This window comes from Pelodiscus sinensis, chromosome 32, assembly GCF_049634645.1.
Source record: "Pelodiscus sinensis isolate JC-2024 chromosome 32, ASM4963464v1, whole genome shotgun sequence".
Lineage (NCBI taxonomy): Eukaryota > Metazoa > Chordata > Testudines > Trionychidae > Pelodiscus > Pelodiscus sinensis.
Genome location: NC_134742.1, coordinates 11,519,091 through 11,545,464, shown reverse-complemented (window position 1 = coordinate 11,545,464; position 26,374 = coordinate 11,519,091). Strand labels below are relative to the sequence as shown.

The window sequence follows — 26,374 nt, the reverse complement described above, 5'->3', positions numbered from 1 at the left end:
TGTTCTTAGGGGTGCCGCAAAATTCTTTTGAGTTTAAAAGGGTTCCGTGGCCAAATAAAATTGGGAAATACTGAGGTAGACAGACACCTGTCAGGAATGGTCTAGACCAGCGTTTCTCAATTTTATTTGGCCATGGAACCCTTTTTTTTTTTAAAAAAAAAAATGCCGGGGAAAACTGTTCAACCAAAAAAAAAGTGGAAAAAGTGTCAAACAAAAAAAACCCCTCCAAAACGCTGGTAGCAGTCGGCCCCTTGAAAATGGCACCCCTGGGCAACTGCCCGGCTTGCTCGCCCCTAAGACCGGCTCTGGGGGGGTGGGAGTGATCAGGTTCTTGCAGAACCCTTACTTTCACGTCATGGAACCCCAGGGTTTCGCAGAGCACTATTTGGTCTAGACAGTGCTTGGTCCTGCCGTGAGGGCAGGGGACTAGACTCAATGGCCTTTCGAGGTCCCTTCCAGTTCTAGTGTTCTGTGATTCTATGATACATGGATATCCGGCTCACTTAAATCATGCTGGACCAGGGATTTTGCGGGATCAGAGAGTGCTCAACTAGAGAGTTCAACCTGTAGTAAATACGGCAACATTTTAAAATAAGGGACTGTCACGCTGTTGGATTGTTGTAGTGCAGCGGAAAGACACCGCAGACTGTTTGAGTGCTTGAGAGGAACAGATCGCAAAACAATGACTTTACTCTGGTGTTCTGTAGGGACTACGTTAAAGTCGAGAGCACTGGGCTGTAACGTTAGCTGTGCCATTGCTCAAAGACACTGCAAATGACTAGGCTGTGTCTAGACTGGCAAGTTTTTCCGCAAAATCATATGATTTTGCGGAAAAATTTGCCAGCTGTCTACACTGGCCACTTGAATTTCCGGAAGAGCACTGACGATCTCATGTAAGATCGTCAGTGCTTTTCCGGAAATACTATGCTGCTCCCGTTTGGGCAAAAGTCTTTTTCCAAAAGACTTTTGCGCAAAAGGGCCAGTGAAAATAGCACAGTAGTGTTTTCCGCAAAAAAGCCCTGATGGCGAAAATGGCGATCGGGGCTTTTTTGCGGAAAAGTGCGTCTAGATTGGCCACGGACGCTTTTCTGCAAAAAGTGCTTTTGCGGAAAAGCATCCTGCCAATCTAGACGTGCTTTTCCGAAAATGCTTTTAACGGAAAACGTTTCCGTTAAAAGCATTTTCGGAAAATCATGCCAGTCTAGACGTAGCCCTAGAGTATTCAAGAGCAATAACATTGTCCTTTTGGTACTTGCTGCAGCATTGCTCAAAAATATTTCAAAACCCCCGGAGTGCTTCAGAATAACAGCTTTGCTAGATTACTGCATTATATATCAACTATATAGTTTAGAGACTTGGTCTGTTTGATCAAGAACTCCTCCTAAAAATTAAGAGCTAGGGCCAACACATTTGGCATGCAGCTTCCTCTGATCATCGCTTAAAGCAAGGTCAGGGTTGCGTTGTGCCTGGAATGGGATTGCTTCTCATCAAACCAAACAGAAACGAGACAGAATCACCCAAGAAAGTCCAGTCCTCAAAAGTGACATCAGTGAGTGAATGTTGAAAAAGACTGAACCAAGACGAGCCAGAAAAGCTAGGAGGAACCTGGAACCAGGTTTGCTTCTCCATCAACCTTACCAAAAAGAAATAAAACAGAGGCATTTGGGCTGTGTCTAGACTGGCCAGTTTTTCCGGAAAATCAGCCACTTTTCCAGAAAAACTTGCCAGCTGTCTACACTGGCCGCTTGAATTTCCACAAAAGCACTGACGATCTACTGTAAGAAATCAGTGCTTTTTGCGGAAATACTATGCTGCTCCCATTCGGGCAAAAGTCCCTTTTGCGCAAAAGGGCCAGTGTAGACAGCTCAGATTTGTTTTGCGCAAAAAAGCCCCGATCGCGAAAATGGAGATCAGGGCTTTTTTGCACAAAAGCGCATCTAGATTGGCCACAGATGCTTTTCCACAAAAAGTGCTTTTGCGGGAAAAGCATCCATGCCAATCTAGATGCTCTTTTCCGAAAATGCTTTGAACGGAAAACTTTTCCGTTAAAAGCATTTCCGGAAAATCGTGCCAGTCTAGATGTAGCCTTGGAGTAGTGCTCTGTGTTGGCCCAGCTCCATCAATGCGGAAGGTTTGCAAGTAGAAGAAAATATTATCGGAAGCCAAATTGACTAGAGCCCCTTTTTGTGAAAACATAGCGAATGACAGGAATTTAGAGGGATGAAGAAACACAATACACTTGATGGATTTCCCGAATTACAGACCTGAGCAACACCAGGTAAATCTGCTAGTAGTAAATATAAGAAAGGACACGAGTCCTCCACAGTTAGAAGCTATCAGAAAGTGCAATTAGCTATGAACATGGGTTCCCAAATTGGGGGGCGTGCCCCCCTGGAGGGCATGAAGAAATTCCAGGGAGGGTGCAAGGTGACCCAGCTCGCCCCCCCCCCCCCCCCAGTCAATTCCTCCCCATAAGTTTTGTTGCTATTTTTGTTTTTCAGCCCTGGTCAGTTCCTTTTTTTTTTCTCTCTTCTCTTTTCTCAACAAGTTTTGCTGCTATGGCGGGGGGGAGGATGAGGGTTTCTCAAAAATCAAAAAGGGGGTGTGATGCCGAAAAGTTTGGGAACCACTGAGCTATAGTATTGCTCGAATTACTACAGCGTTCTGGAGTAACATCACAATATTGCTAAATTACTGTAGTGGTACTCCAGATTGCTGCAAGATACTAGAGTATTCTAAAGGAACAGATGACAAAGTGGCTACATTATTTTAATGTCCCACAGCACACACAGGAAGATACTAGAGTACTGACGGTGCGGTTAAATTGCGATAGCATTGCAGTCAGTTACTGCAACAGCAGCAGTGTCACTGTGGCCAGGTGGGTCCCAGGGGCGAGGTTATATCTTGTATTGGGTCTTGTGTAGGGGGTCACCCAATGAAATGAATAAGCTGCAGGTTTGAAACAAAGAAAAGGAAGTTTTTTCTTCACACTGTGCACAGCCAACCTGTGGAACTCCTTGCCAGAGGATGTGGTGAAGGCCTGGACTTGAACAGGGTTCAAAAAAGAGCTAGATAGATTCATGGAGGTTAGGTCCATCAATGGCTATTAGCCAGGGTGTCCTTAGCCTCTGTTTGTCAGAAGCTGGGAGTGGGCGATGGGAGAGATCACTCAATGATTTCCTGTTCTGTTCATTCCTTCTGGGGCACTTGGCATTAGCTACTGTTGGAAGACAGGACACTGGGCTAGATGGATCTGTGGTCTGATCCAGTCTGGCTGTTCCTATTGGACCAACTTTACTTTTCTCTTTCACCAGCAGCAGTTGGTCCACTATATGATATAACCTCCCACACCGTGTCCCTGTAAAGCACCAGCGGATAGTAGCGTAAAAGGGCACAGAAGAGTTACATTATTGCCGTAATGTCCCCTATGCTAGAATATCCTACAGGGAAGTCTTGTTAAATGAGAAGATTTGCTCGGGTCTGTAACTCAATTCATTTGTTGTTTTTCTTCATTGAAATCATGGCTGTGGGGTGAGGCTGGGGAGGAGGGGGTCAGGATGCAGGCTGTAGCAGGGAGAGAGGACAACCCCAGCCGTCTCTCACCACTGCAGCTTGGGGCCAAGTGAGAAGCGCCTCTCCATGGCCGCTGCAGCTGACTCAGCCGGGAGAGGGGGGCATGTCCGCCCAGCTGGGGCAGATCCAGGTTCATCTGCCCCCTGCATTCCCCAGCCAGAGCGAGGAATGCAGCAAACTGGACACTGTCTCCTCGCACCTGGACCAAGAGGAACCACCAGCAATGTCCCCAGGCAAATTGCAGGAGGAGAGGGAAGCTCCAGCACACCCCATCCTCCCTAAAGGGTACTCGGAGGATGTTGAGAGGCTCGGGGCTGGGATAGTCCTAGATGGTGGGGGAAGGGACCCCTCCAGAAAGCCCCTTTCACTGCCTGGTGATGCTGTCTCTTTTCTGTGTGGTTCTATGAGAAGCAATTCCATTCCAGGCCCGTCCCATTGTCCTGGCACAACCATACCCTGAGCTTGCTTTAAGTTAGGATAAGAGGAAGCTGCCTACCACATTTGGTGGTCCTGGCTCTTCCCATGTAGGAGGAGTTCTTGAACAAGCGGAAGAACAGTAGATCGCGGCAGTATTTCATAGGAATTGCTTCCGAATTCTTTCGTCTTCCCGTGAATCAATCAGAATGCTGCTCAGTTGTTTCAGTATTGCACGGCAATTATTGTAAAAAAAAAAAAAAAAAAACCCACCCCACACCCTATTTTAGCGTTCAGGAGGTGTGGGGAAGTAGTAGGTCTCAATACTGTGATAACTCTGCCGTGTTCTATATTAAGGACTCAAAAATACGGGGAACAATTGCAGTGTAGTCTACAGTGTCAGGTCACAGGAGTATTAAATTACTGAAGTAGCCCATGATAGCGGTGCGGAATGGCAAAATAAATACTGCGCTGCTCTAAAGTAATCAATATACTTTTTAAAAATAGGAGAGTATTTTGCCTAGTCTGTCCATAAATCGTCCATCTGCCTGTGCTCATGTCTCTCTCGCTCGAATCCATACACAACACGTCTATCTCTCCCTTTAGTTACCCCCATGCATCTATCTGTCCATCTCTCTAATGCATCCATCCTTCCCCCTCTGTCTATTCAGTCCCTGCATGGATCCGGATCACTGTCTCATCTCCATATGGGTTTGTTTCTTTATCTGACTCCCAACTGTTCCCTTATTGGCAACGATAGTGTAACCCCCATACCTGCTGGGCATGGTATACTGTCCCATCTCGTGTCACCGAGGCCTTGTCTACACTTTTGGGAGGAGCCACACACCAGAAATCAATCTTGCGGGATTCGATTTAGTGAGTCTAGTAAGGACCCGCTAAATCGAACTCTGATGGCACTTCCGTCAACCCTGGTACTTCAGGGGGTCTTGAGGAGTAAGGGAAGTCTATGGGACTTTCTCCCATTGACCTCCTGCAGTGCGGATGCCGGATAAATTTGATTTAAGGTATGCAGACTCCATCTGCTCAGTTCCCCTAGCTGGAACTGCACATCTTTAATTGTGAAGCGTAGACTTGGTGTGAGACTCCTTCCAGTGAGAATAATGAGTCTGCTCTATGGCCTGAGAGATCAGCCAGCTGGTTTTTAGTTTATGCAGTAGAGGTTCATTCACTAAGCTCCAGAGGTTCCAGGTTCGATCCCACCTGTTGGTGTTACAATAGCAATGACTCACCTCCGCAAACCCACGTGGTCTTGGTGAGCACCCACGCTGTGACCAAGCCAAGCTAGCCCCCCTCCATGTGTTGCCATGGTCCTTTAAGGACCTAATCTAGAGTGCTCTGGAGCCTGAGGGTGCGATTTCTGTGGCTGGTGTCAGTCACCGCTCCTACACTGACTTTGATGGAGCAACCTCCATGTATGGGGCCTGGGTGTATATGGATCTAGCATCTTACGGAGCTAGAGCCCCGTGTCTCCAGAAAAAGGTGGGGAGCATTGCTCCAGAATACCGTCATGGCTTTCACTCTAGACTATTGTGATCAGCCCCAAACCTGGGATGGAGCCCAGCAGCACCAGGACTTTCTCAGCAGCTCTAGAATACTCGGGCAATGGTTGCTCTAGAGCACTGTGGGGCTTTTCGTTACTCTACAAGCATGTAGCGGCTGAGGCTCCGGAATAGCCCAGTAGCTAACTATTCTACAAAACAGGGCCAGGACACAGCAGCAATTGCTGTTGCAATCACAGCAGCAGTTCTCGCCATAGCGGGCGATGCTCTAGAAGACAGCTGCATGTGCACTTCTAGAATGCCATGTTGGTAACTGTTGGTCTAGATTGCAGGGCCAGTCATGCTGGAATGCACTGGAGGGGCCTGTGGCTCTAAAACGGGGCGGGGGGGGGGGCTCTAGAACGCAGGATTGGCCCTGTAAGCCCTCTAGAACACTGTCTCGTTCGGGAGTGCGGCGGGGGGAGGGGGTTGCTCTAGAAAGCATTGCACAGAGAGCAAGTTGCCACTGCAGAGCGTGCCGGGAGAGGGGCACTAGAATGCCATTGCAGTCACTCTAGAATGAATCGGTAGAGACCCGTTGTTCTATAACGGAGTGGTTGTTGCTCTGGAAAGCTTTGGAGGTGTCGGATGCTGTAAAACACACAGCAGGGATGGCAGCCTGCGGCTCTAGAAACTCGAGAGGGGGCAGGCTGTTGCTCTGGAGTGCAGTGGAGGGGGGCTCTTTCTCTGGCATGTGGGGAAGGGGCAGAGAGTTGAAGCTCTAGAAGATGGGCTCGGGGACTGCCGCTCTAGAAGCCCTGGAGGGGTCTGTGGCTCTAGAATTCGGTGAAAGGAGACGATTCTGTGCTCCAGACCACTGGGCTGTGGGGCCTGACGAGAGGTGAGCTGAAGCTCTAGAATGTGGGGGGGGCAGGTGCTCTAGAACACAGGCACTAGCACTCCGGAGCCCAGTGGGAGAGGCCTCGTCACTCTAGAAAGGTGTGAAAGGAGGCAAGTTGAAGCTCTAAAACACGGGGGTCCCTAGATGGTGCTGTCATTGTGGGCAGCAACGGGGTGCGAGCTGCTGTTTTAGGGTTGTGGAGAGGCCCATTGCTCTAGAATGAAGCAATGGAGGCAAGGCGCCACTCTAGAACACGGGGCTTCGGAGAGGCCTGCTGCTCTAGAATGCAGCTCAGGGGCAGGCGGAGGATCTAGACTGTAGGGTTGGGGGGCTTGTTGCTCTAGAAGGCAGCAGAGGCACCGCTGATCTAGAACCCTCCAGCGTGTGTTGCTCTAGAATGCAGCAGAGGCACCTGCTGCTCTAGATCCTTCCAGAGTGCATTCCAAGTCAGGTCAGGTGCCCTTTATCTCAGGTCTGGCGCCGTCCTGCTGCGTGTTCCTTTTGTGACCCCCCCCCCCCCTCGAGAGTCAATTCCCGCGTGGGTTTTTCGTGCAGCTCCTGCTCCGGACGCATTTCCCCACACACAGCTCTTTCTCTGCCGGAGGGCCTGGAGCAGCCGGGCAGCTGGGATCTCTGCCCGGCTTGTCCTTCCCTCCCCGAGATGGAGCCAGCTCACTTTGTCTCTCTCTCCTTCGCTCTGAGTCCTGTGTCCTGTGACCTCTGAGAGCTGGGGTTGGGGGGTGCGCTAGGGCCGGGAGTACTGTGACGTGTCTGGGATGGAGGAGAGGACAGGCTTGGAGGAGTGGGGTCTAGTGAGCGGAGCTGGGATGGGGCGGGGAGCAAGGACTCCTGGGTTCTGTTCCTGGGTCTAGCAGGGATGTGGGGTCTAGTGGGTAGAGCTGAACTGGAAGACAGTAAGAAAGTTCAATTCATTGTATATAAACTGTAGATGTGTGTAGCTGTCTATCCATCCCTTCCCTCCCGCAGTTTCCTTTCTTTTGTTTGTTTTCTTTCTTTTCTTTTTCTTTCTTTCTTTTCTTTCCCGCCTGCCCCACTCACTAGCTCATTCAGGACCAGAGCCCCTGTGTCCCGCCTGTCCCCCATTCTGACTGAGGCCCATATCCCGGGCGACCCCCTGCCTGGTGAGGCCTGGTGCCATGGGTCTTGTTCCTCCCTATGCTGGCATCTGGGCTGCTCTCCTCTAGACCCCAGGGCCTTGGCTGCTCCTCTGAGTCTCTTTGTCCTTCCCTGGCACGCTCCTGCCAACCCCGAGGGCCGGGAGGCCGTGGAGTGAAATCCCGGGCTCCCTCTCCAGTGAGCTCAGAGTCCGGGGCACATGGGCATGCAGGCCTCAGCTCTCCACCCGTCTAAGGCCCCTCCTGCCTGCTGAAAGGCCACTGCCTTGGGCGAGGGAGGGCAGCTTCCCCAGTGGTTAGAGCAGGAGGACTCCTGGGTCCTATTCCCTGCTCTGGAAGGGGAGTGGGGTCTAATGAGTCGGAGCAGGCGGGGTCGGGAGCCAGGACTTCTGGGCTCTCTCTCGCCAGCCCTGGGAGCGGAGCGGGGTCTAGTGGTTAGCGCACGTGGGCGGGGGAGGGGGGCTGGGACGTCAGGACCCCTGGGCTCTCTCCCCAGCTCTTAGCGGCGTGCGAGATGCAGCGAGCGCCACAGGACAAGCAGGCGGGAGCCTGAGAGGGAGACGCGTGCCGGGGAGAGACAGCCGCAGACAGCTGGGCTGGCGTGTGCGCGCGGGGGAAAGGGGAAGCCGCTGTGGGTGCAGGAGGGAGCAGGGAGCAGGTCTGTGCTGGGTCCTAGCCCGGCGCGACAGCCCTAGGCTCCCCCAGGATGTGGAGGCCAGGATGCAACGCAGCGGGAGGGGAGAGGGGGAGGTAGGGGAAAGGAATGGGGGTGGGGAGAAAGGGGGAGAAGGAAGGAGTAGGGTTGGGCAAGAGGTGTGGGGGAGGAGCGAAGGGGGAGCAGGCAGGATGTGGTGGGGGAGGGGTGAAAGGCAGATGGGGGTGCCATGCGGATGGGGACATGGGGGGGGCTGAAAGGCAGGCAGGGTGCGATGGGGGAGAGGATGTGGTGAGAAAGGCGGCATGGGGGAGAGGTTAAAGGGGAGCAGGTAGGGTGTGATGGGGAGGGGACATGGTGAGGGAGGCGGTGTGGGGGAGGGGTTAAAGGGGAGCAAGCAAGGTGTGATGGGGAGGGGATGTGGTGAGAAAGGCGGCATGGGGGAGAGGTTAAAGGGGAGCAGGTAGGGTGTGATGGGGAGGGGACATGGTGAGGGAGGCGGTGTGGGGGAGGGGTTAAAGGGGAGCAGGTAGGGTGTGATGGGGGAGGGTACATGGGAAGGGAGGCAGTGTGGGGGAGGGATTAAAGGGGAGCAGGTAGGGTGTGATGGGGGAGGGTACATGGGAAGGGAGGCGGTGTGGGGGAGGGGTTAAAGGGGAGCAGGTAGGGTGTGATGGGGGAGGGGACATGGGAAGGGAGGCAGTGTGGGGGAGGGGTTAAAGGGGAGCAGGTAGGGTGTGATGGGGAGGGGATGTGAGGGAGTGGGCGTGGGGGAGGGTTAAAAGGGGAGGCAGGATGCGCTGGGGAGGGGACGTGGTGAGAGAGGGCGTGGGGGAGGGGCTACAGGGGAGCAGGCCGGGTGTGATGGGGGGGATGCGGTGGGGGAGGGGTGAAAGGCCGGCGGGGGTGCAACGGGGGAGGGGATGTGACGGGGCAGGCAGGGGTGTGATGGGCGCGGGAGCCCAGGCCCAGCAGGCGTCTTAATAGCGGAAGCCACCGGCGGGTTTTTTCCAGGGGAAGTCCTGAGCGAATCTGACCTCGGCATTTTTTAAGGTCACAGTTACCATGGGGGAGGGGCAGTTTAACCCTTGACTCTCCCCCAGAGCAGACCCCCCTCTGATCCCACCCCCAGGCTGCCCAGGGGCGGCTGCTGGTGCCGTCCCCGTTCCCCCCCCCCCAACTCCCTCACCCCCCAGCCTCAGCTTCCAGCCCAGAGCCACATGGATCTTGGCTTCGTTTCACCCTCCTGACTCCTGGGCCTTGCCCCTCCAGGGGGCGCTAGTCTGACCGTTCCTATCTGGATGTAACGAGTTGTTCGGGCTCAGCCCAGCCTCTACCAGGGCAGGTGCCTCCATCCTCCCCCGCCTGCCCCCTGCAATGCTGGCAGCCTCTGCAGGGAAGCCAGGGCCCCAGCTCCCCTCTGCCCCCAAGAGGGGATCCCCGCAGGGGCAGGGCTGCCGCCCGGGGGTGAGGGGCAAGATGTGTTTGCAGGGGGGGGGGGCTGCTTTCTACCCGCTCTCGGTATTACCCAGCGGCCCCTGGGGCGGCCCGGCCCGGCCCTGCCCCGTCTTCCCGCAGTGCTGCAGCCCTGTCGAAAACAGGAAGCGGGAACCGTGTGGGGCGGAAGAGGGTGTGGGGGAGCGAGGCCTGTGTCAGCCAAAGCCCCCGGGTGGCCTGCGCCTGCTCAGGAAGTGGTTATTGCAGTGCAGAGCGAAAGCAGCGAGCCGGTGGGGGCGGGGCTGGGAGGCTGGACTCCTGGGTCCCATCCCTAGTTCTGGGAGAGGGTAAGGGGGTCTAGTGGTTAGAGCTGGGGGGGGGGGACTGGAAATCAGGACTCCTGGATCCCATCCCCAGGTCTGGGAGGAGACTGGGGTCTAGTTCTTAGAGCAGGGGCGGCGGGGGGGGGGGGACTCGGAGGCTGGACCCCTGGGTCCCATCCCCAGTTCTGAGGGAGGGTGGAAGGGCCTAGTGGTTAGAGCAAGAGTGGAGGGGGGCAGGGCTGGAAGTCAGGACTCCTGGGTCCCATCCCCAGCTGTGGGAGGAGACTGGGATCTAGTGCTTAGAGCTGGGGCAGGGGCCGGGAGGCTGGACTCCTGGGTCCCATCCCCAGTCCTGGGAGAGGGTAGGGGGGTCTAGTGGTTAGAGCTGGAGGGACTGGGAGGCTGGACTCCCTGGGTCCCATCCCCAGTCCTGGGAGAGGGTAGGGGGGTCTAGTGGTTAGAGCTGGAGGGACTGGGAGGCTGGACTCCTGGGTCCCATCCCCAGCCCTGGGAGAGGGTAGGGGGGTCTAGTGGTTAGAGCTGGAGGGACTGGGAGGCTGGACTCCCTGGGTCCCATCCCCAGTCCTGGGAGAGGGTGGGGGGGTCTAGTGGTTAGAGCTGGAGGAACTGGGAGGCTGGACTCCTGGGTCCCATCCCCAGTCCTGGGAGAGGGTAGGGGGGTCTAGTGGTTAGAGCTGGAGGGACTGGGAGGCTGGACTCCTGGGTCCCATCCCCAGTCCTCGGAGAGAATAGGGGGGTCTAGTGGTTAGAGCTGGAGGGACTGGGAGGCAGGACTCCTGGGTCCCATCCCCAGTCCTGGGAGAGGGTAGGGGGGGTCTAGTGGTTAGAGCTGGAGGGACTGGGAGGCAAGACTCCTGGGTCCCATCCCCAGTCCTGGGAGAGGGTAGGGGGGTCTAGTGGTTAGAGCTGGAGGGACTGGGAGGCAGGACTCCTGGGTCCCATCCCCAGTCCTGGGAGAGGGTAGGGGGGGTCTAGTGGTTAGAGCTGGAGGGACTGGGAGGCAGGACTCCTGGGTCCCATCCCCAGTCCTGGGAGAGGGTAGGGGCGTCTAATGGTTAGAGCTGGAGGGACTGGGAGGCAGGACTCTTGGTCCCATCCCCCCAGCTTTGCTGTCAGCCCTTTCTTATCCCTGAAGTCCTCCTCTGCCCCCACCCGCCAAACCCCTGCTGGGCGCCCAAACCCTGGGGCACCCAGCAAACCAGGCCAAACCAGGATAAAGGCCTGGGGGGCAGGAGGGGAGGGATATTGTGGGATCAGCCAAGCCCTGGGTGAGCCCGGCCTGCGCTAATGCCATTTGGTATATAAGAGCTTTAGAGGCGATTCCCCAAATAGCCCCTCTCTTAGTTGAGCTAATTCCGACCTGGCGGCCAGATCCAAATGGAGAGCGAGACTGCCTCTCCGATGGCAGCCGGCGCCCCCTAGAGGGGGAAGGCCCTGCTGCCCATTCCCCACGCCCCCCGAGCCAGCCAGTCGCCCCACTCCGAGGCCCCTTGCTGGGATGGGAGGCAGGGGGTTGATTGGAACGGGGTGACTCTGGGAATAACGGGAGTTGGGAATCCGGTCAAGGATCCCTGCCCAGGATCACACCCGCCCCACCAGAGACAGGCGGGGGTTGCTTAGCCCTTGGCTTACTGCACGTCCCTGGGGGGCACACGGATGCGGGATGGGTCCTGTTCTGTTCCTAGTGGACAGAGCCCTGGAGCGGGACTCGGGACCCCTGATTTCTGTTCCTGGCTTGGCCCCCGGCTGGTCCTTCCTTTGTCTGCAACTCAGATACAGCCGAGGATGGGGAGATAGAGAGAAAGCTCTCCTGAGGGGTGGGCGGAGCCAAAGACAGAGCGAGATGCCATTGGTTAGAGTGGGCGGAACCAAAGACAGAGCGAGATGTCATTGGCTAGATGAATGGGTGGGCGGAGCTGGGGAAGGAGAAAGCATGAACAAGAGAGAGAGAGGGGCGGGTGGTGCTGAGGATGGATAGATACTTAGTGAGACGTGTCCGTGGAGAGATGGAGCTGAGGCTACGTCTACACTACACGTTTTTTCTGCAAGAAATATGCTAATGAGGGATTCATTTGCATGAGCTGCGGTCTCATTTGCATATTTTCTGCCAAGGTGTTTTATAGGGGGGGTGGGATAGCTCAGTGGTTTGAGCATTGGCCTGCTAAACCCAGGGTGGTGAGTTCAATCCTTGAGGGGGCCATTTAGGGAGCTGGGGCAAATCCATCAAGGGTAGAACTTGGTCCTGCCGTGAGGGTATGAGACAAGTCAATGGGTCTATGAGATAGGTATACCTCCATATATTATTATTGTTTTCGCGTTGGGGTTTTTGTGCAAAAAAAAGCAGCGTGGCTGTTTTCTTTTTGCGTAAAAACCCCTTTTTCCGCAAGCTCCTTATGCCCCAAAAAAGGAGGTATACCCATCTGGCAGGAAACGGGGGGTTTTGCACAAAAAGAAATGTCCACACTGTTTGTTTTTGTGCAAAAACCCCAGTGCAAAAACGGATCAGCAGAAAATATGCAAATGAGATCACAGCTCATGCAAATGAGTCCCTCATGAGCATATTTTTGGCCGAGAAAACTCGTAGTGTAGACGTAGCCTGAGGGTGGGCAGACAGCTCAGAAGGAGGAGTGCTGGAAAGATTTCACTATGGCTACGTCTACACTGCGAGTTCTTGCGGCAGAAAACATGCGAAGGAGGGACACGTTTGCATGAGTTGCGATCTCATTTGCATATTTCCTGCCAATCCGTTTTTGCCTTGGGGGTTTTTTGTGCAAAAACAAGCAGCGTGGCCGTTTGCGCAAAACCCTCGTTTCCCGCAGCGTCGGCATACCTCCTTTGTTGAGGCATAAGGATCTCGCGGGAAAGGGAGGGGGTTTGCGCAAAAAGGAAACGGCCGCGCTGCTTGTTTTTGCACAAACGCCCCCAGCGCAAAACCGGATCGGCGGGAAATATGCAAATGAGATCGCAACTCATGCAAATGAGTCCCTCCTTCGCGTCTTTTCTGCCTCCAAAACTGGCAGTGTCGACGGAGCCTAGGAGTAGAGCCGGGACTAGATCCGAGAACGGATGCATACGCAGAGCTGAGGCTAGACAGAGATCTACAGTGTGACCAAGCTCCTGCTTGAACTTGGGGGGTCCTGTGCTTTCAGGCGGATTGGCTTGCCCCAGAGGCTCCCAGTGGCCCTCAGTTTAGGCCCCATACCTAGGCCAGCATAAGGTACAGGGGGAAAACCCAAACCGACAGTCATGGTGGACCCCGCACATTAGACAGGCCCTTTTCTTTTCCCCAAGTAGAAAGGGGGAACTGAGCCTACCCTCTACGTCAGGTTCCAGCCCAGGTCTTTATAATAGCAGCTGCCTATGACAGTCTCCCAACACCTGCTACGAGACAGCCACACAAGCCTGGGCCACTTCCCCACACCTCCCCCAACGCCTTCCTTCTCTCAGGCACTTCCTCCTAGTAACCACAGGCGCTTGCTCCTCCTAAACACCCAGCAGCACTCCCTACATCCTCTCAGCTCCTCACACACTAACTGCAGAAAAGTCTTTTTATAACCATTCTCAGCGGGTTCTCTGATTGGCCCCAGGTCTTCTAACTAGCCTTGTCTCACCTGACTCTGCAAGCCCAATTAATTATCTCCAGATGCTTAATTGCCCTGATGGATTCTGGCAAGTTCTTGCTGGTTCTGGACTAGCCCCACCAGTTTACCCTGAGAAAAGAGATTTACGCAGTCTGAGGCTAGTATACCTTCCTTCTGTTACTCTTTTGTATCCTTCTGGCCTGACCCTGTCACAATAGGTAAATCGGAGGATGGATGGAAATGGGTGTAGATACACCTGAGGATGGATAGATAGAAAGAGCTTGGATAGATAGATGGATAGATGGATAAAGCCAAAGATGATCTGACGATGGATGGATGGATAAAGCCAACAATGATCTGATGATGGATGGATGGATGGATGGATGGATGGATGGATAAAGCCAAAGATGATCTGACGATGGATGGATGGATGGATGGATGGATAAAGCCAATGATGATCTGACGATGGATGGATGGATGGATAAAGCCAACGATGATCTGACGATGGATGGATGGATGGATGGATGGATAAAGCCAATGATGATCTGACGATGGATGGATGGATGGATAAAGCCAACGATGATCTGACGATGGATGGATGGATGGATGGATGGATGGATAAAGCCAAAGATGATCTGACGATGGATGGATGGATGGATAAAGCCAATGATGATCTGACGATGGATGGATGGATGGCTGGATGGATGGATGGATAAAGCCAACGATGATCTGACGATGGATGGATGGATGGATGGATGGATGGATAAAGCCAAAGATGATCTGACGATGGATGGATGGATAAAGCCGAAGATGATCTGACGATGGATGGATGGATGGATGGATGGATGGATGGATAAAGCCAAAGATGATCTGACAATAGATGGATGGATGGATGGATAAAGCCAAAGATGATCTGATGATGGATGGATGGAGGGATAGAACAGAGCTGAGATGGATGGATGGATGGATGGATGAATCCAGAGGATGCTGTGAAGGCCAGGACTTTAACAGGGTTCAAAAAAGAACTAGATAGATAAATTCATGGAGATTAGAGGTCCGTCAATGACTATTAGCCCGGCTGGGTAGGAATGGTATCCTTAGCTTCTGTTTGACAGAGGCTGGAAATGGGTGACAGGGGAGGGTCAATATTCCCTGTTCAGTTCACTCCCTCTGGGGCACCTGGCACTGGCCACTGTGGGCAGACAGGATCCTGGGGTGGATGGACCTTTGGTCTGACCCAGTCTGGCCGTTATTTTCTCATGTAAGCCCCAAAGATAATCCGACGATGGACAGATGGACGGACGGAGCTAGCGATGAATAGAAGTGAGCATGGGACAGGCAGTGTAGGGCAGTCATCTCGCTGATGTGTCTTCCCGTCTGGTCCCCCCAGTCTCTCTCTAGCACGGCAGTCACGGAGACATCACGGGGTCCGGTCAGGGATGGGGCACCAGACCTTCTCCCACAGAGCACTCCACTGGCTCCAGAGCTCAGGAACACCGATGGGCTAGATCCCGGGACTTCAAGCTACACCTCACAGAGGCCACTGGCAAGCCAGCCTCTCCGTTTATCCTTCCTTCCTTCCTCGGCCCTCCGGCAGAGAGGAAGGGCTATGAGGAGAGCTCTGCACAGAGGGGGCTGGGCAGCCAGGGGTGAAGGTCCCTCCCAAAAACGTCATCTGGAGAAAGCGTTGGAAATCCCGCTGCTCTAGAATGGAGCGTGCGGGTCCTGGAGAGTTGGTGGGCCATGTCTGGATAGTCAGGGCCTTTTCTGGCGAGCCCTGAGCCCCTCTGGAGAGTCGTGGCCGTGTCTGCAGGGCCATGGGCCCGGTCTGGAGATAAAGAGGGTGATTTCTGGAAGGCTGCGAGGATCCAGGCTGGAGGAGGGCGTAGACCAGGTCTAGAGGGCCTTGGGTCACATCTGGAGAGTCATGACCATTTCTAGAGAGCCGTGGATCCAGTCTGGAGATAGACGGCCATTTCTGCAAGGTCGCAAGTCCAGTCTGGAGAGCCATGGCCATTTCTAGAGGGCCGTGGATCCAGTCGGGAGATAGATGGCCATTTCCGCAAGGTCGTGAGTCCAGTCTGGAGAGCCATGGCCATTTCTAGAGGGCCGTGGATCCAGTCTGGAGATAGACGGCCATTTCTGCAAGGTTGCGAGTCCAGTCTGGAGAGCCATGGCCATTTCTAGAGGGCCGTGGATCCAGTCGGGAGATAGATGGCCATTTCCGCAAGGTCGTGAGTCCAGTCTGGAGAGCCATGGCCATTTCTAGAGGGCCGTGGATCCAGTCGGGAGATAGACGGCCATTTCTGCCAGGTCGTGAGTCCAGTCTGGAGAGCCATGGCCATTTCTGGAGGGACGTGCATCATATCTAGCTGGTTTGGGATCATGTCTGGAGATTCCTGGCCATTGCTGGAGGGTCGTGGGGCCAGTCCGGGAAGGTTATGGGCCCAGTTTGGGGCGAGGAGGCCGTTCCGGGAAGGTCATATAGCTCAGTCTGCAGGGTCATGGCCTGGAAAGGGGGAAGTCCTGTAGAAGTGGGGTCTGGTTTCTGTTCCCCACCCGCTTCGGGACAGGTGGGAAGGGTGGGCACCCGGTGGTGCCGGAAGCCGGAGCAGGGTCAGGAGGCTCCCAGCGCAGCTGTGTGAGAGTGGGATGGCAGCTGGATTTCCTCCCTTCCCCCGCCCGGCCAAACCAGGCCTGTTCGCTCCTTATTTAGGAACCAGGCTGCGGAGGGAGTGACTCAGGCACATTCCAGAGCTGGGGGCAGTGGGAGGAAGGGAGGGTGGGGCCCGGCAGCTGGGGGGGCAGGGGGAGAGATGGGGGGAGCGTGAAAGAGACTGAGGACAGATGAAGGCCGGGCAGGGAAACGGGGGGGATGTGGGAGGAGACTCAGAGACGTGGACTTGTTCCGTTCCTCCGCTTTTTTTCCTCTCCCTTCTTCCTCCCCAGCGCCCGGCCTCTCTCCGCCACCGCCTCCTTCGCACATGGGCTCGCTCTTCCCTTCTTCACGCCCCACCGGCCCCCTCCTCCCTTCCTTCTCTTCTTCCCTGCTCTCCCCCCACCGCTGAGGGAGCGGGACAGACACACCACCGGCGCGGGAACACCCTTTGCTGGCACTTTAGCCAACAGAACCCGTCTAGCGGCTTCCTGCGGGCAAAGCGGCATTCCCGCTCGCCGGCAAAATGTTCGCCATTCCGGGGCGGGGGGTGGGGGGAAGCCCCCGCGAACGACAAACGTTCTGTCGAAACGTTTGGTCGAAAGTGTAGCCGGAGCCTGTGACCCTCCCTCTCTGCCTCCCTTCCCTGGCTGACTCCGTTCCTGGACTTTTCTCCTCGTCCGCCTCACATCCACCGTCACCCCATCTTTTCGGTCTCCGTGGGACTCTTGCTTCTCGCCCCTCCCACCCCCTCTTCCTTCTCTTGTTCTTTTTCTCCCTGTGCCCTCCCCGTCCTGCCGCGCCTCACCCCCGTGTCCTCTCTCCAGTCTTCTCTTTCCTTCCCGGGCTCCTTTCTCTCACAGACTTGTCTCCTTCCATAAGAGAGTGGCCATACTGGGCCAGACTGAAAGTCCATCTAGCCCAGTGTCCTGTCTGCCGACAGTGGCCAATACCAGGTGCCCCAGAGGGAGGGAACAGAACAGGGAATCCTCATGTGATCCCTCCCCTATCACCCCCTTCCAGAGAAACAGAGGCCAGGGACACCATTTCTACCTATCCGGGCTAATAGCCATGGGTGGACCTCACCTCCATGAATCTATCTCCCTCTTTTCTAAACCCTGTTAAAGTTCAAGCCTTCACCACATCCTCTGGCAAGGAGTTCCACAGGTTAACCATGCGCCGAGTGAAGAAAAACTTCCTTGTCTTTGTTTTAAACCTTCTGCCTATTCATTCCAGCTGGCGACCCCTCATTCTTATATTGTGGGAATAAATAAATCACTTTTTCTGATTCACTCTTTCCACACCAGTCATGATTTTATAGACCTCTAACATAGATAGCCCTCCCCCCCCCCTTAGTCTCCTGTTCTCTAAGATGAAAAGTCCAGGTCTTTTTAATCTCTCTTCATATGGGACCCACTCTTTTCTTGTATTTTTCCTCCCCTCCTTCCTCTTGTCCTGTCTCGTTCTTTTTCTCGGCCTCCCTCTCTGATCTCTCCTTTGCTTTTCTTCCCCTTTCTGCCCTTGTCAGTCTCACGTTCCCTCTCTCCCTCCTCCGCGGTCCTCCTTGCCCCAATTTTCTCCTTCCCCTCTTCTCTACCTGGAGTTTCCTCCCCTCCCCCATGGTTTGGCTCCCTATTTTCCTCTCCTGCCTCTTCCTCCCCCTCCCTCGCCCCAGGACTGGCCTCATGACCTCTCTTCCTCCTCCCCCTCCTTCCCCCCAGCTCGTTAACAGACTTCAGTTAATTGTGATTAGCGAGGGATTAATTCCCATGGGAACCGATTCGGGAGCCGATAAAATCGAAGACACGCGCACACACGCCAAATGGAGCGGGGGCAGGGTGCCCGGGCCAGCCCCAGAACCATGCCAAGCTGGAGAGGGGTCGGGGTGGGAGACTGCTGGAAACTGGGATGGGGCAGCTAGTACTGCCCCCGATGCCCCGGTGAGCTGCTAGGGGGCGCTGTCCTGAAGGGAGCAGGCCGGGGGCTCAGTAGGGGGCGCTGTCCTGAAGGGAGCAGGCCGGGGGCTCAGTAGGGGGCGCTGTCCTGAAGGGAGCAGGCCAGGGGCTCAGTAGGGGGCGCTGTCCTGAAGGGAGCAGGCCGGGGGCTCAGTAGGGGGCGCTGTCCTGAAGGGAGCAGGCCGGGGGCTCAGTAGGGGGCGCTGTCCTGAAGGGAGCAGGCCAGGGGCTCAGTAGGGGGCGCTGTCCTGAAGGGAGCAGGCCGGGGGCTCAGTAGGGGGCGCTGTCCTGAAGGGAGCAGGCCGGGGGCTCAGTAGGGGGCGCTGTCCTGAAGGGAGCAGGCCAGGGGCTCAGTAGGGGGCGCTGTCCTGAAGGGAGCAGGCCGGGGGCTCAGTAGGGGGCGCTGTCCTGAAGGGAGCAGGCCGGGGGCTCAGTAGGGGGCGCTGTCCTGAAGGGAGCAGGCCGGGGGCTCAGTAGGGGGCGCTGTCCTGAAGGGAGCAGGTCGGGGGCTCAGTAGGGGGCGCTGTCCTGAAGGGAGCAGGCCAGGGGCTCAGTAGGGGGCGCTGTCCTGAAGGGAGCAGGCCGGGGGCTCAGTAGGGGGCGCTGTCCTGAAGGGAGCAGGCCGGGGGCTCAGTAGGGGGCGCTGTCCTGAAGGGAGCAGGCCGGGGGCTCAGTAGGGGGCGCTGTCCTGAAGGGAGCAGGTCGGGGGCTCAGTAGGGGGCACTGTCCTGAAGGGAGCAGGCCAGGGGCTCAGTAGGGGGCGCTGTCCTGAAGGGAGCAGGCCGGGGGCTCAGTAGGGGGCGCTGTCCTGAAGGGAGCAGGTCGGGGGCTCAGTAGGGGGCACTGTCCTGAAGGGAGCAGGCCAGGGGCTCAGTAGGGGGCGCTGTCCTGAAGGGAGCAGGCCGGGGGCTCAGTAGGGGGCGCTGTCCTGAAGGGAGCAGGCCAGGGGCTCAGTAGGGGGCGCTGTCCTGAAGGGAGCAGGCCGGGGGCTCAGTAGGGGGCGCTGTCCTGAAGGGAGCAGGCCGGGGGCTCAGTAGGGGGCGCTGTCCTGAAGGGAGCAGGCCGGGGGCTCAGTAGGGGGCGCTGTCCTGAAGGGAGCAGGCCAGGGGCTCAGTAGGGGGCGCTGTCCTGAAGGGAGCAGGCCGGGGGCTCAGTAGGGGGCGCTGTCCTGAAGGGAGCAGGCCAGGGGCTCAGTAGGGGGCGCTGTCCTGGCTGCAGTCAGGGCTGACCCCAGTGCCCTAGGGGACGCTGTGCCACTTTTGGATGGTACAGAACAAGGGGGGGGGGAATCTAAGGCCTGGGGGCCAGATGTGGCCCCTGGCTTGCCTGGATCCGGCCCCTGAGGGTCAGGGCTTCCACCCCAGCATTGGGGAGCCGGCGCTGGCACTCCAGCCCCCCTACTGTGGGGCTGGAGCACACAAAATCTACTAGCCCGGGCCCCCCTAGGCTCTGGGGGGTGAGGGGAGTGTGGGGAGGGTCTTTCTCATTCTCATTCAGAAGCCACGTCAGTGAGGCTCAAAACAGGTTCCCCACCCCTAGAAAATTGGAATCCCAACCACGCCTAGTCATTAAACTTTCTGGGACACTTTCTTCCCAAGCTGGGGCATGAATCTCAGTGTCCCCCGGCTACAACTAGACACGAGATTCCCCTTCGCCTCCTGCCCTACACTGCTAGGTCGCTGCTCCCCAGCTGCCCCACCCCAGAGGTGGCTGCATGGCAGGCCTGTACCCAAGGCTCCCCCTCCCCGGCTCTGTCCGGCCCCGGCTCCTTCCCTTGCGCTATTTGTGGCCCAGCCTAGCGGTGGCGGGTCAAGGTGGATGCTCTTGTCCTTTCTCTGCAGGAGGGCTGAGTAATCGCATTTCCTGCAGGGTTTATCTCCTGCCAGGGCTTCCGCTCTGCGCCCAGCTGGGAGGCAGGCGGGGGCAGCTTCCTGGCTACCTTCCACGAGAGGCTTAGCCAAAATGGGCCTGCCACAGCTGCGCTGTCCTTAGAGGGTACACAGAGAGTTACTACCTGCGAGATCTGTTATTGTAGGGTCTCCTGGTATTACCTGGACTGTGTGCTGCTGTTTGTTACTGTAGGGTCCCTGCCGTTACCTGGACTACATGCTGTGGTTTGTAATTGTAGGGTCTCCTAGCTTTACCTGGACTGTGTGCTGTGCTTTGTTATTGTAGGGTCTCCTGGCATTACCTGGACTGTGTGCTGTGCTTTGTTATTGTAGGGTCTCCTGGCATTACCTGGACTGTGTGCTGTGCTTTGTAATTGTAGGGTCTCCTGGCATTACCTGGACTGTGTGCTGTGCTTTGTTATTGTAGGGTCTCCTGGCATTACCTGGACTGTGTGCTGTGCTTTGTTATTGTAGGGTCTCCTGGCATTACCTGGACTGTGTGCTGTGCTTTGTTATTGTAGGGTCTCCTAGCATTACAAAATACAGCACACAGTCCAGATAATGCTAGGAGACCCTACAATAACAAAATACATCACGCAGTCCAGGTAATTGTAGGGTCTCCTGGCATTACCTGGACTGTGTGCCACCGTTTGTTAATGTAGGGTCTCTTGGTATTACATGGATTGTGTGCTGTGGTGTATTATTGTAGGGTCTCTTGGCAGTGGGGACACGTGCATGCTGGTTTGTTATTTTTAGGACTCTGGTCAGCAATGGGAGTGTATGCAGTGGTTTATTAGTGTAGGGTCTCCTGAAGTTACTAGGGCTGTATGTGGTGGTTTATTATTGTAGGGTCTCTTGAAGTTGCTAGGGCTGTATGGGGTGGTTTATTATTGTAGGCTCTCTTAGCCCTGTGGATAATGATCACAAAAAGACTTGTTATTGTAACCATCAAGTCAGCAGTGCGAACTGACATGCACTGCTGCTGTTGTAGGGTCTCTTGTCAGGGTCCAGACTGTGTTCCTGTTCGGTTATTGTAGGGTCTTTTAGTACGGAAGATGTGCACACTGGTTTGTTACTGCAGGGTCCCTGGGCAGCACTGGGGTTTGACATTATAGAGGCTCAGCTGTAGGGCTTTGTGCCACATCTAGTTATTGTAGGGTCTTTCCTCCTTGGCGATAGGCACAGGGGTTACTGAAGAGTGGTGCTGGGACCCAGCACACTGGTTTGTTATTGTAGGGTCTTTCTGGTGCACTGAGGATCCAGCCACTGGTTTGTTATTATAGGGACTTTTAGTGCTACTTTTAGTGGGTAGATGGGCCCATTGGTCTGATCTGGGACAGCCAGGCAGGAGGCGGGATACCGGGGTAGATGGGCCCATTGGTCTGATCTGGGACAGCCAGGCAGGAGGCGGGATACCGGTGTAGATGGGCCTGTTGGTCTGATCCTTCTCCCCTTTGCCCTGCAGTTGAAGATCTCATTCAGCGAGAGCCAGCTGGAGCGTACCTTCCAGTACCCGTCCGAGGGGTCCCTCCTGGAGGAGTTCGGGCCCCCCGAGGAGTCGGACGCACCAGCTTGTGTCAACCCCCATGGGGAGGAGGACGAGGAAGAAGAGGAGCTGCTGCTCCTCCATCGCGGCCTGCCCGGCGTGCTCAGGACCAAAGCCCTCCTCGTGGGTGAGTCTCAGCGAACGGTGCTGCAAGGAATGGGTGGGGGGCTCCGTAGGGGGCGCTCTCCCCTGGCGGCCAGTGCTTGCCCCAGTGCAGCACTAGGGGGCGCTGTGCTGCAGGGAGCAGGTAATGAACCATGCTGGGAAAATGCTTGTGAAACAGCTGTTGCCCCTGGGAAAATTTTGGCTTGTCCAGCCACGGGCATTGGGGCTCCATCTAGTGGCCAGCTGGGGGAAGCGCCAGGGTGTGGGCCACCGGGAACAGATGCATCCTGCCCTTTCCAAACCGGAGGTCTCTTGCCAGCTGCTCCCTATCCTGTCCCCCCTACAGGAAGGGGAGGCCCTTGCCCCGCCTTCACCCGCATCCCAGCATGCACTGCTTACAACTTCCATCTCTGGCAGGGGGGTGGAGTCCAGTGGGTCAGAGCAGGGGGAGCTGGGAGCCCGGAGGGGAGAATGATCAATGGGTCAGAGAACACCCTGGTTCTGTTCTGCTCTCCGCCTCTGTTGGATTTCCCCCCTCTCCCGTTTCCTTCCTTATTTCCCCGTGTCTCTCTTCCGGCAGATGAATCCTGCAGGCGATAACCCGGTGGAAACCAGCCCCCTCGTGACGGGAGGAGGGGGGATGGGGCAGGTCCAGAAAGCTCCTGATCGGCCCCTTCTCCTTCGTCTTCCAACAACTTCCCCGCGAGAACAAGGACTGGAAGGAATTCGGCCCCCGCCCTCCAGGCGGTGGCTAGACTAGAGAAGCCATGCTCCAGCGTGACTGCTCCCCCAAGGCCCAGCTGGGGAGATGCATTCAAGAAATAAACTGCATGCAGACAGCCTCTAGGAACAAACCCACTGAAGCCAGCAGGGGGTGCTCTGCACCACACGGACAGTGCCGGAGAGCCCATTGCTCCTGCAGCCGTGGGGGGGGAAAGGCGCTCTTCACCATCGGGCCTTTGTTGGGAGAGCCCATTGCTCCTGCAGCCGTGGGGGGGGGCGAAGGCGCTCTTCACCATCGGGACTTTGTTGGGAGAGCCCATTGCTCCTGCAGCCGTGGGGGGGGGGAAAGGCGCTCTTCACCATCCGGACTTTGTTGGGAGAGCCCATTGCTCCTGCAGCCGTGGGGGGGGGAAAGGCGCTCTTCACCATCCGGACTTTGTTGGGAGAGCCCATTGCTGCTGCAGCCAGCAGGGGGATGCTCTAAACCCCATGGACTCTACTGCCGTCAGCAGGTCATCAGGCCTACCTTTTCAGCCAAAGGTTAAAGGTCACATCCCCTCCCCCCAAAATGGGTGTGGATGGACTAATTGTTAGTGGAGGGTGGCGAAGAAAACCACCCCGCCACCATACACACATGCAATTTTTTGTAACTCTTGACCCCTTTTTCTAGGGGATGTCGTGCAGGTGAGGAACTTTTGCTACCCAGTTTTTACTTCCTAATAATGCTGCCCGGGTGGTCAGAGTTAAGGGGAGTTAGCGTAGCACAGTGGGGGTGGGGTCTATTGGGGAAGGGAGGGATCACTTTGCTACTTGACAAGTCCCACTCATAACTGGAGAGGATCACTGTTGGAGGCGGGGCAATCTACGACTGGGGCGGAGCCACTTGAGACGGAGGCGGAGCCAGTCAGTATTTGGAGGGTGGGGCAAATTGCTATTTTGCAGGGGTGGGAGGGCCATTTGTAAGTAGGCTGGAGCTAGTTACAGGTGGGGCCATTTTTGTATACTTGAGGCAAGCCTAGTTGTGTTGGGGGGGAACGGGGCAGTATGTGGTTCGAGGGTGGGAGCCAGAGCCAGCCAGGATTTGGGGAGGAGACTGGAGGTGGGGGACGACGAAGTGATGGAGGCAGAGGGCGGGCCAAAGGGGTGACTTCCTGTTTTAGCCATCCCACTTCCTCTTTAGGTGGAGCAATTTCACCTCCTTTCATGGGGGCGGGAGGAGGTTGTGCCATGTGACTGTGGACTTGGATGAGTGTGTGGGGACGAGCGTGAGCGTGGAGGGAATGGGGAATTCAGTGTGTGGGGAGGGCACGGAGTGAGTGGGGGCGGGCCTGGATGGATGGATGAATGAGCCCCTCCTCCGTGAGTTTAGTTCATTCTCGTTATGACTATTTTTTTTCCTTTGCACTGGGGGAAGCAGTCGCGTCCTCGCCCAGGAACGAGGGGGCGAGTGAACGAACAAATGCGGCACGCTCCTCCCCCCGCCCAGAGCAGCCCTGTGGTCACGGGGGCGAGACGTCCAGGGGCAATAACCCCCCCTCCTGTTTAACCCTCTCAGCAGGAGGCGTCTGTGCCCTGGCGGGGGGAGGGTGCCGCAGCCGGCCAGTTCCAATAGCGTTTTTTTATATGTGTTATAATAATAATAAAACGGAGAGATGTTGCACGTGAAGCCGCCTCCCTATCATCTGTGGCCCACGTGGTCTGGGAGGGGTGTGGGAGCCATCAGGACCTGGTGCCCCTATACCTTTTGGAGGTGATCTAGATCCTGCTGTGAGGGCGGGGGACTGGACTCGATAACCTCTCGAGGTCCCTTCCAGTTCTATGATTCTGTGAACGGGGGGGGGGTGCTACCGGGACCTCGCTCCCAGATGCCACAGGAGGGGAGGATGGGTGCTGTCAGGACCTAGCTCCCATGTACCCCTTGAGGGTGAGGGGTGGATGCTGCCGGGACCTGGCTCCCATGTACCCCTTGGAGATGAGGGTTTGCCCTGCCAGATCCTGTGCGCCCCCTGGGGGTTGCAGCTCTGCCCTGTAGGCACCTGAGCCCCCATTCACTCTCTCCCGCCCCCTAGTGGTGAGGCATTGACAAGGCGGGATCCCCCATTCCCGCCTCTCCCGCTCACCCCCAACACTCAGACCTCCACACTGGGGAAGACCGTGGCTCTTTCCTGCCCCCTGGTGGCGTGGGTGCTGCACTGCCTCCTAGCCCACGTTGCCCCAGCCTCCGAGCTCCGCACTACGTTGCTGCAGCCCCACCGAGGCTGAAATCCCTGCTAGTGTGTCAGAAGGAGAAAATCCCACATGTCCAGGCAACCTTCAGCTGCCTCTGCATCAATGCGCCCTTGATTTTTTTTCCAGCCCTGTGCGGAGTAAATTTTGTTCTATGCACCAAGGCATGTGCAGATGTGCACCACCAGTAGAAACACATGCTGCCGGCTGAGGGCACTCTGCTATTCTGGGCGGCATTTGACTCGCTCTTGGGTGGCCACCCAAGTGCCCAGCTTATAGGGAACGCTGCTTTGCAGCTCCCCCCCCCCCCCATAGAAGAACAGTGCTTGAGACAGGACTACAATGAGAATGAAGCTTTGCTGCATGATGCCGTTAAGCTAGAGACAATGACATTACGTGGAGGAAGTCAACTCATATGCCTGGAAATACAGATAAGAGCTGGCTCTGTAAAAACGATGATGATCCTACTTTTGAAGGCAACTCAGACTCTGGTCAATATGGCAGGAAGCCAGCGGAGGTTGTCTGCTGGGACATACGGTAATGTGCCTACTGAAAAATGTGACTCATGGGTCTAGAAGCAGAGTTGACTCATGCCTGGAAATAAGGTAAACAATCAGATGGGACGCTGATTTGTCTGTAAATATGATAAAAAACGTAGTCGGGAAGTTGACTCAAATGCTAGTAAATACAGAACCTGTGAACTGGGGAGGCAGCTGAATAGGTTTGTAACGGTGCTAAAAGAGAGAGGCCGGAAACTGACTCATACCCAGTTAACTATGGTAAAAATCTGATGGGCAGACACGCAGCTAGTTACAGAAAGGAACCAAATTAGGGCAGCAGCTCCTAAGTGTGAAAACATTGGCTTGTGCAAGGGAAGTTGGGGTTAGAGAAGGGACAGCCAGATAGCTATCATGACAGTGAGCATGAGGACAACTGCAGCTCCTATACCAATAAAAACGAGGAGCAGGACCATGGTAGCTGCTCATGTGCAGGTTATAGGGTGCACAGACTGGAGCTGTGGCTCAGACGTGAGCAGTAATGGTGAAGGGCCGAGCTGAGGGGGCAGCTTGTGCATGGGTCATTATGGTACAGGTCCCAATAGTATTTGAGGCTTGTACACTAGTAATTATGGTAGAGGATTGACTTGGAAGGGAGGACCCACACAGTGACCACTACACTGGTGCAGAGCCCGTTCTGGATGTATCCTGTCCTCTATTAATTGCAGTTCAGATCCATGTTAGAGCCCATGCATGGTTAATTATGGTACAGACCTGAATTGGTTCTGCAGCTTGTATTACAGTAATTACGGTGCAGGCCAACATTACACAAGATCGCTGATAATGGCACATTCCTAATGTGTGGATTACACCTGCACGTACAGTAAAGAACCTGACTTCTCCATGTGCTGCCTCCCCACCAAACTCCTGTGAGGATCAGCCGGACTGGGCTGTGCTTCTGCCTGCAGCTGGTAGGATGGTAACTGAACTGGATCGATTCATGGGGAATTGGTCCATCAATGGCTATTAGCCAGGATGGGCAGGGGTGGTGTCCTGAGCCTGTTTGCCAGAAGCTGGGAATGGGTGACAGAGAAGGGATCACTTGACGATTCCCTGTTCTGTTCACTCCCCCCTGGGGCACCTGGCATTAGCCACTGTCGGCAGACAGGACACTGGGCTAGATGGACCTTTGGTCTGACCCAGCCTGGCCGTTCTTATATTCTTACAGTAAAAATCC

The 26,374-nt window shown here is 55.8% G+C and overlaps 1 protein-coding gene across 2 annotated transcripts in view; it reads left to right on the top strand.

The window, feature by feature from the left end:
* PPP1R18 (protein phosphatase 1 regulatory subunit 18) overlaps positions 1 to 24,080 on the top strand; it is a 34,586-nt gene extending 10,506 nt beyond the window's left edge. For both annotated transcript variants that reach the window (XM_075913434.1, XM_075913433.1), the window contains exons 3-4: positions 21,506 to 21,713; positions 22,272 to 24,080. In XM_075913434.1, the coding sequence (XP_075769549.1) occupies positions 21,506 to 21,713; positions 22,272 to 22,291 (228 nt within the window). In that variant the 3' untranslated portion in view covers positions 22,292 to 24,080. The remainder of the gene's footprint in view (positions 1 to 21,505; positions 21,714 to 22,271) is intronic.
* The last annotated feature ends 2,294 nt before the right edge of the window (positions 24,081 to 26,374 follow it).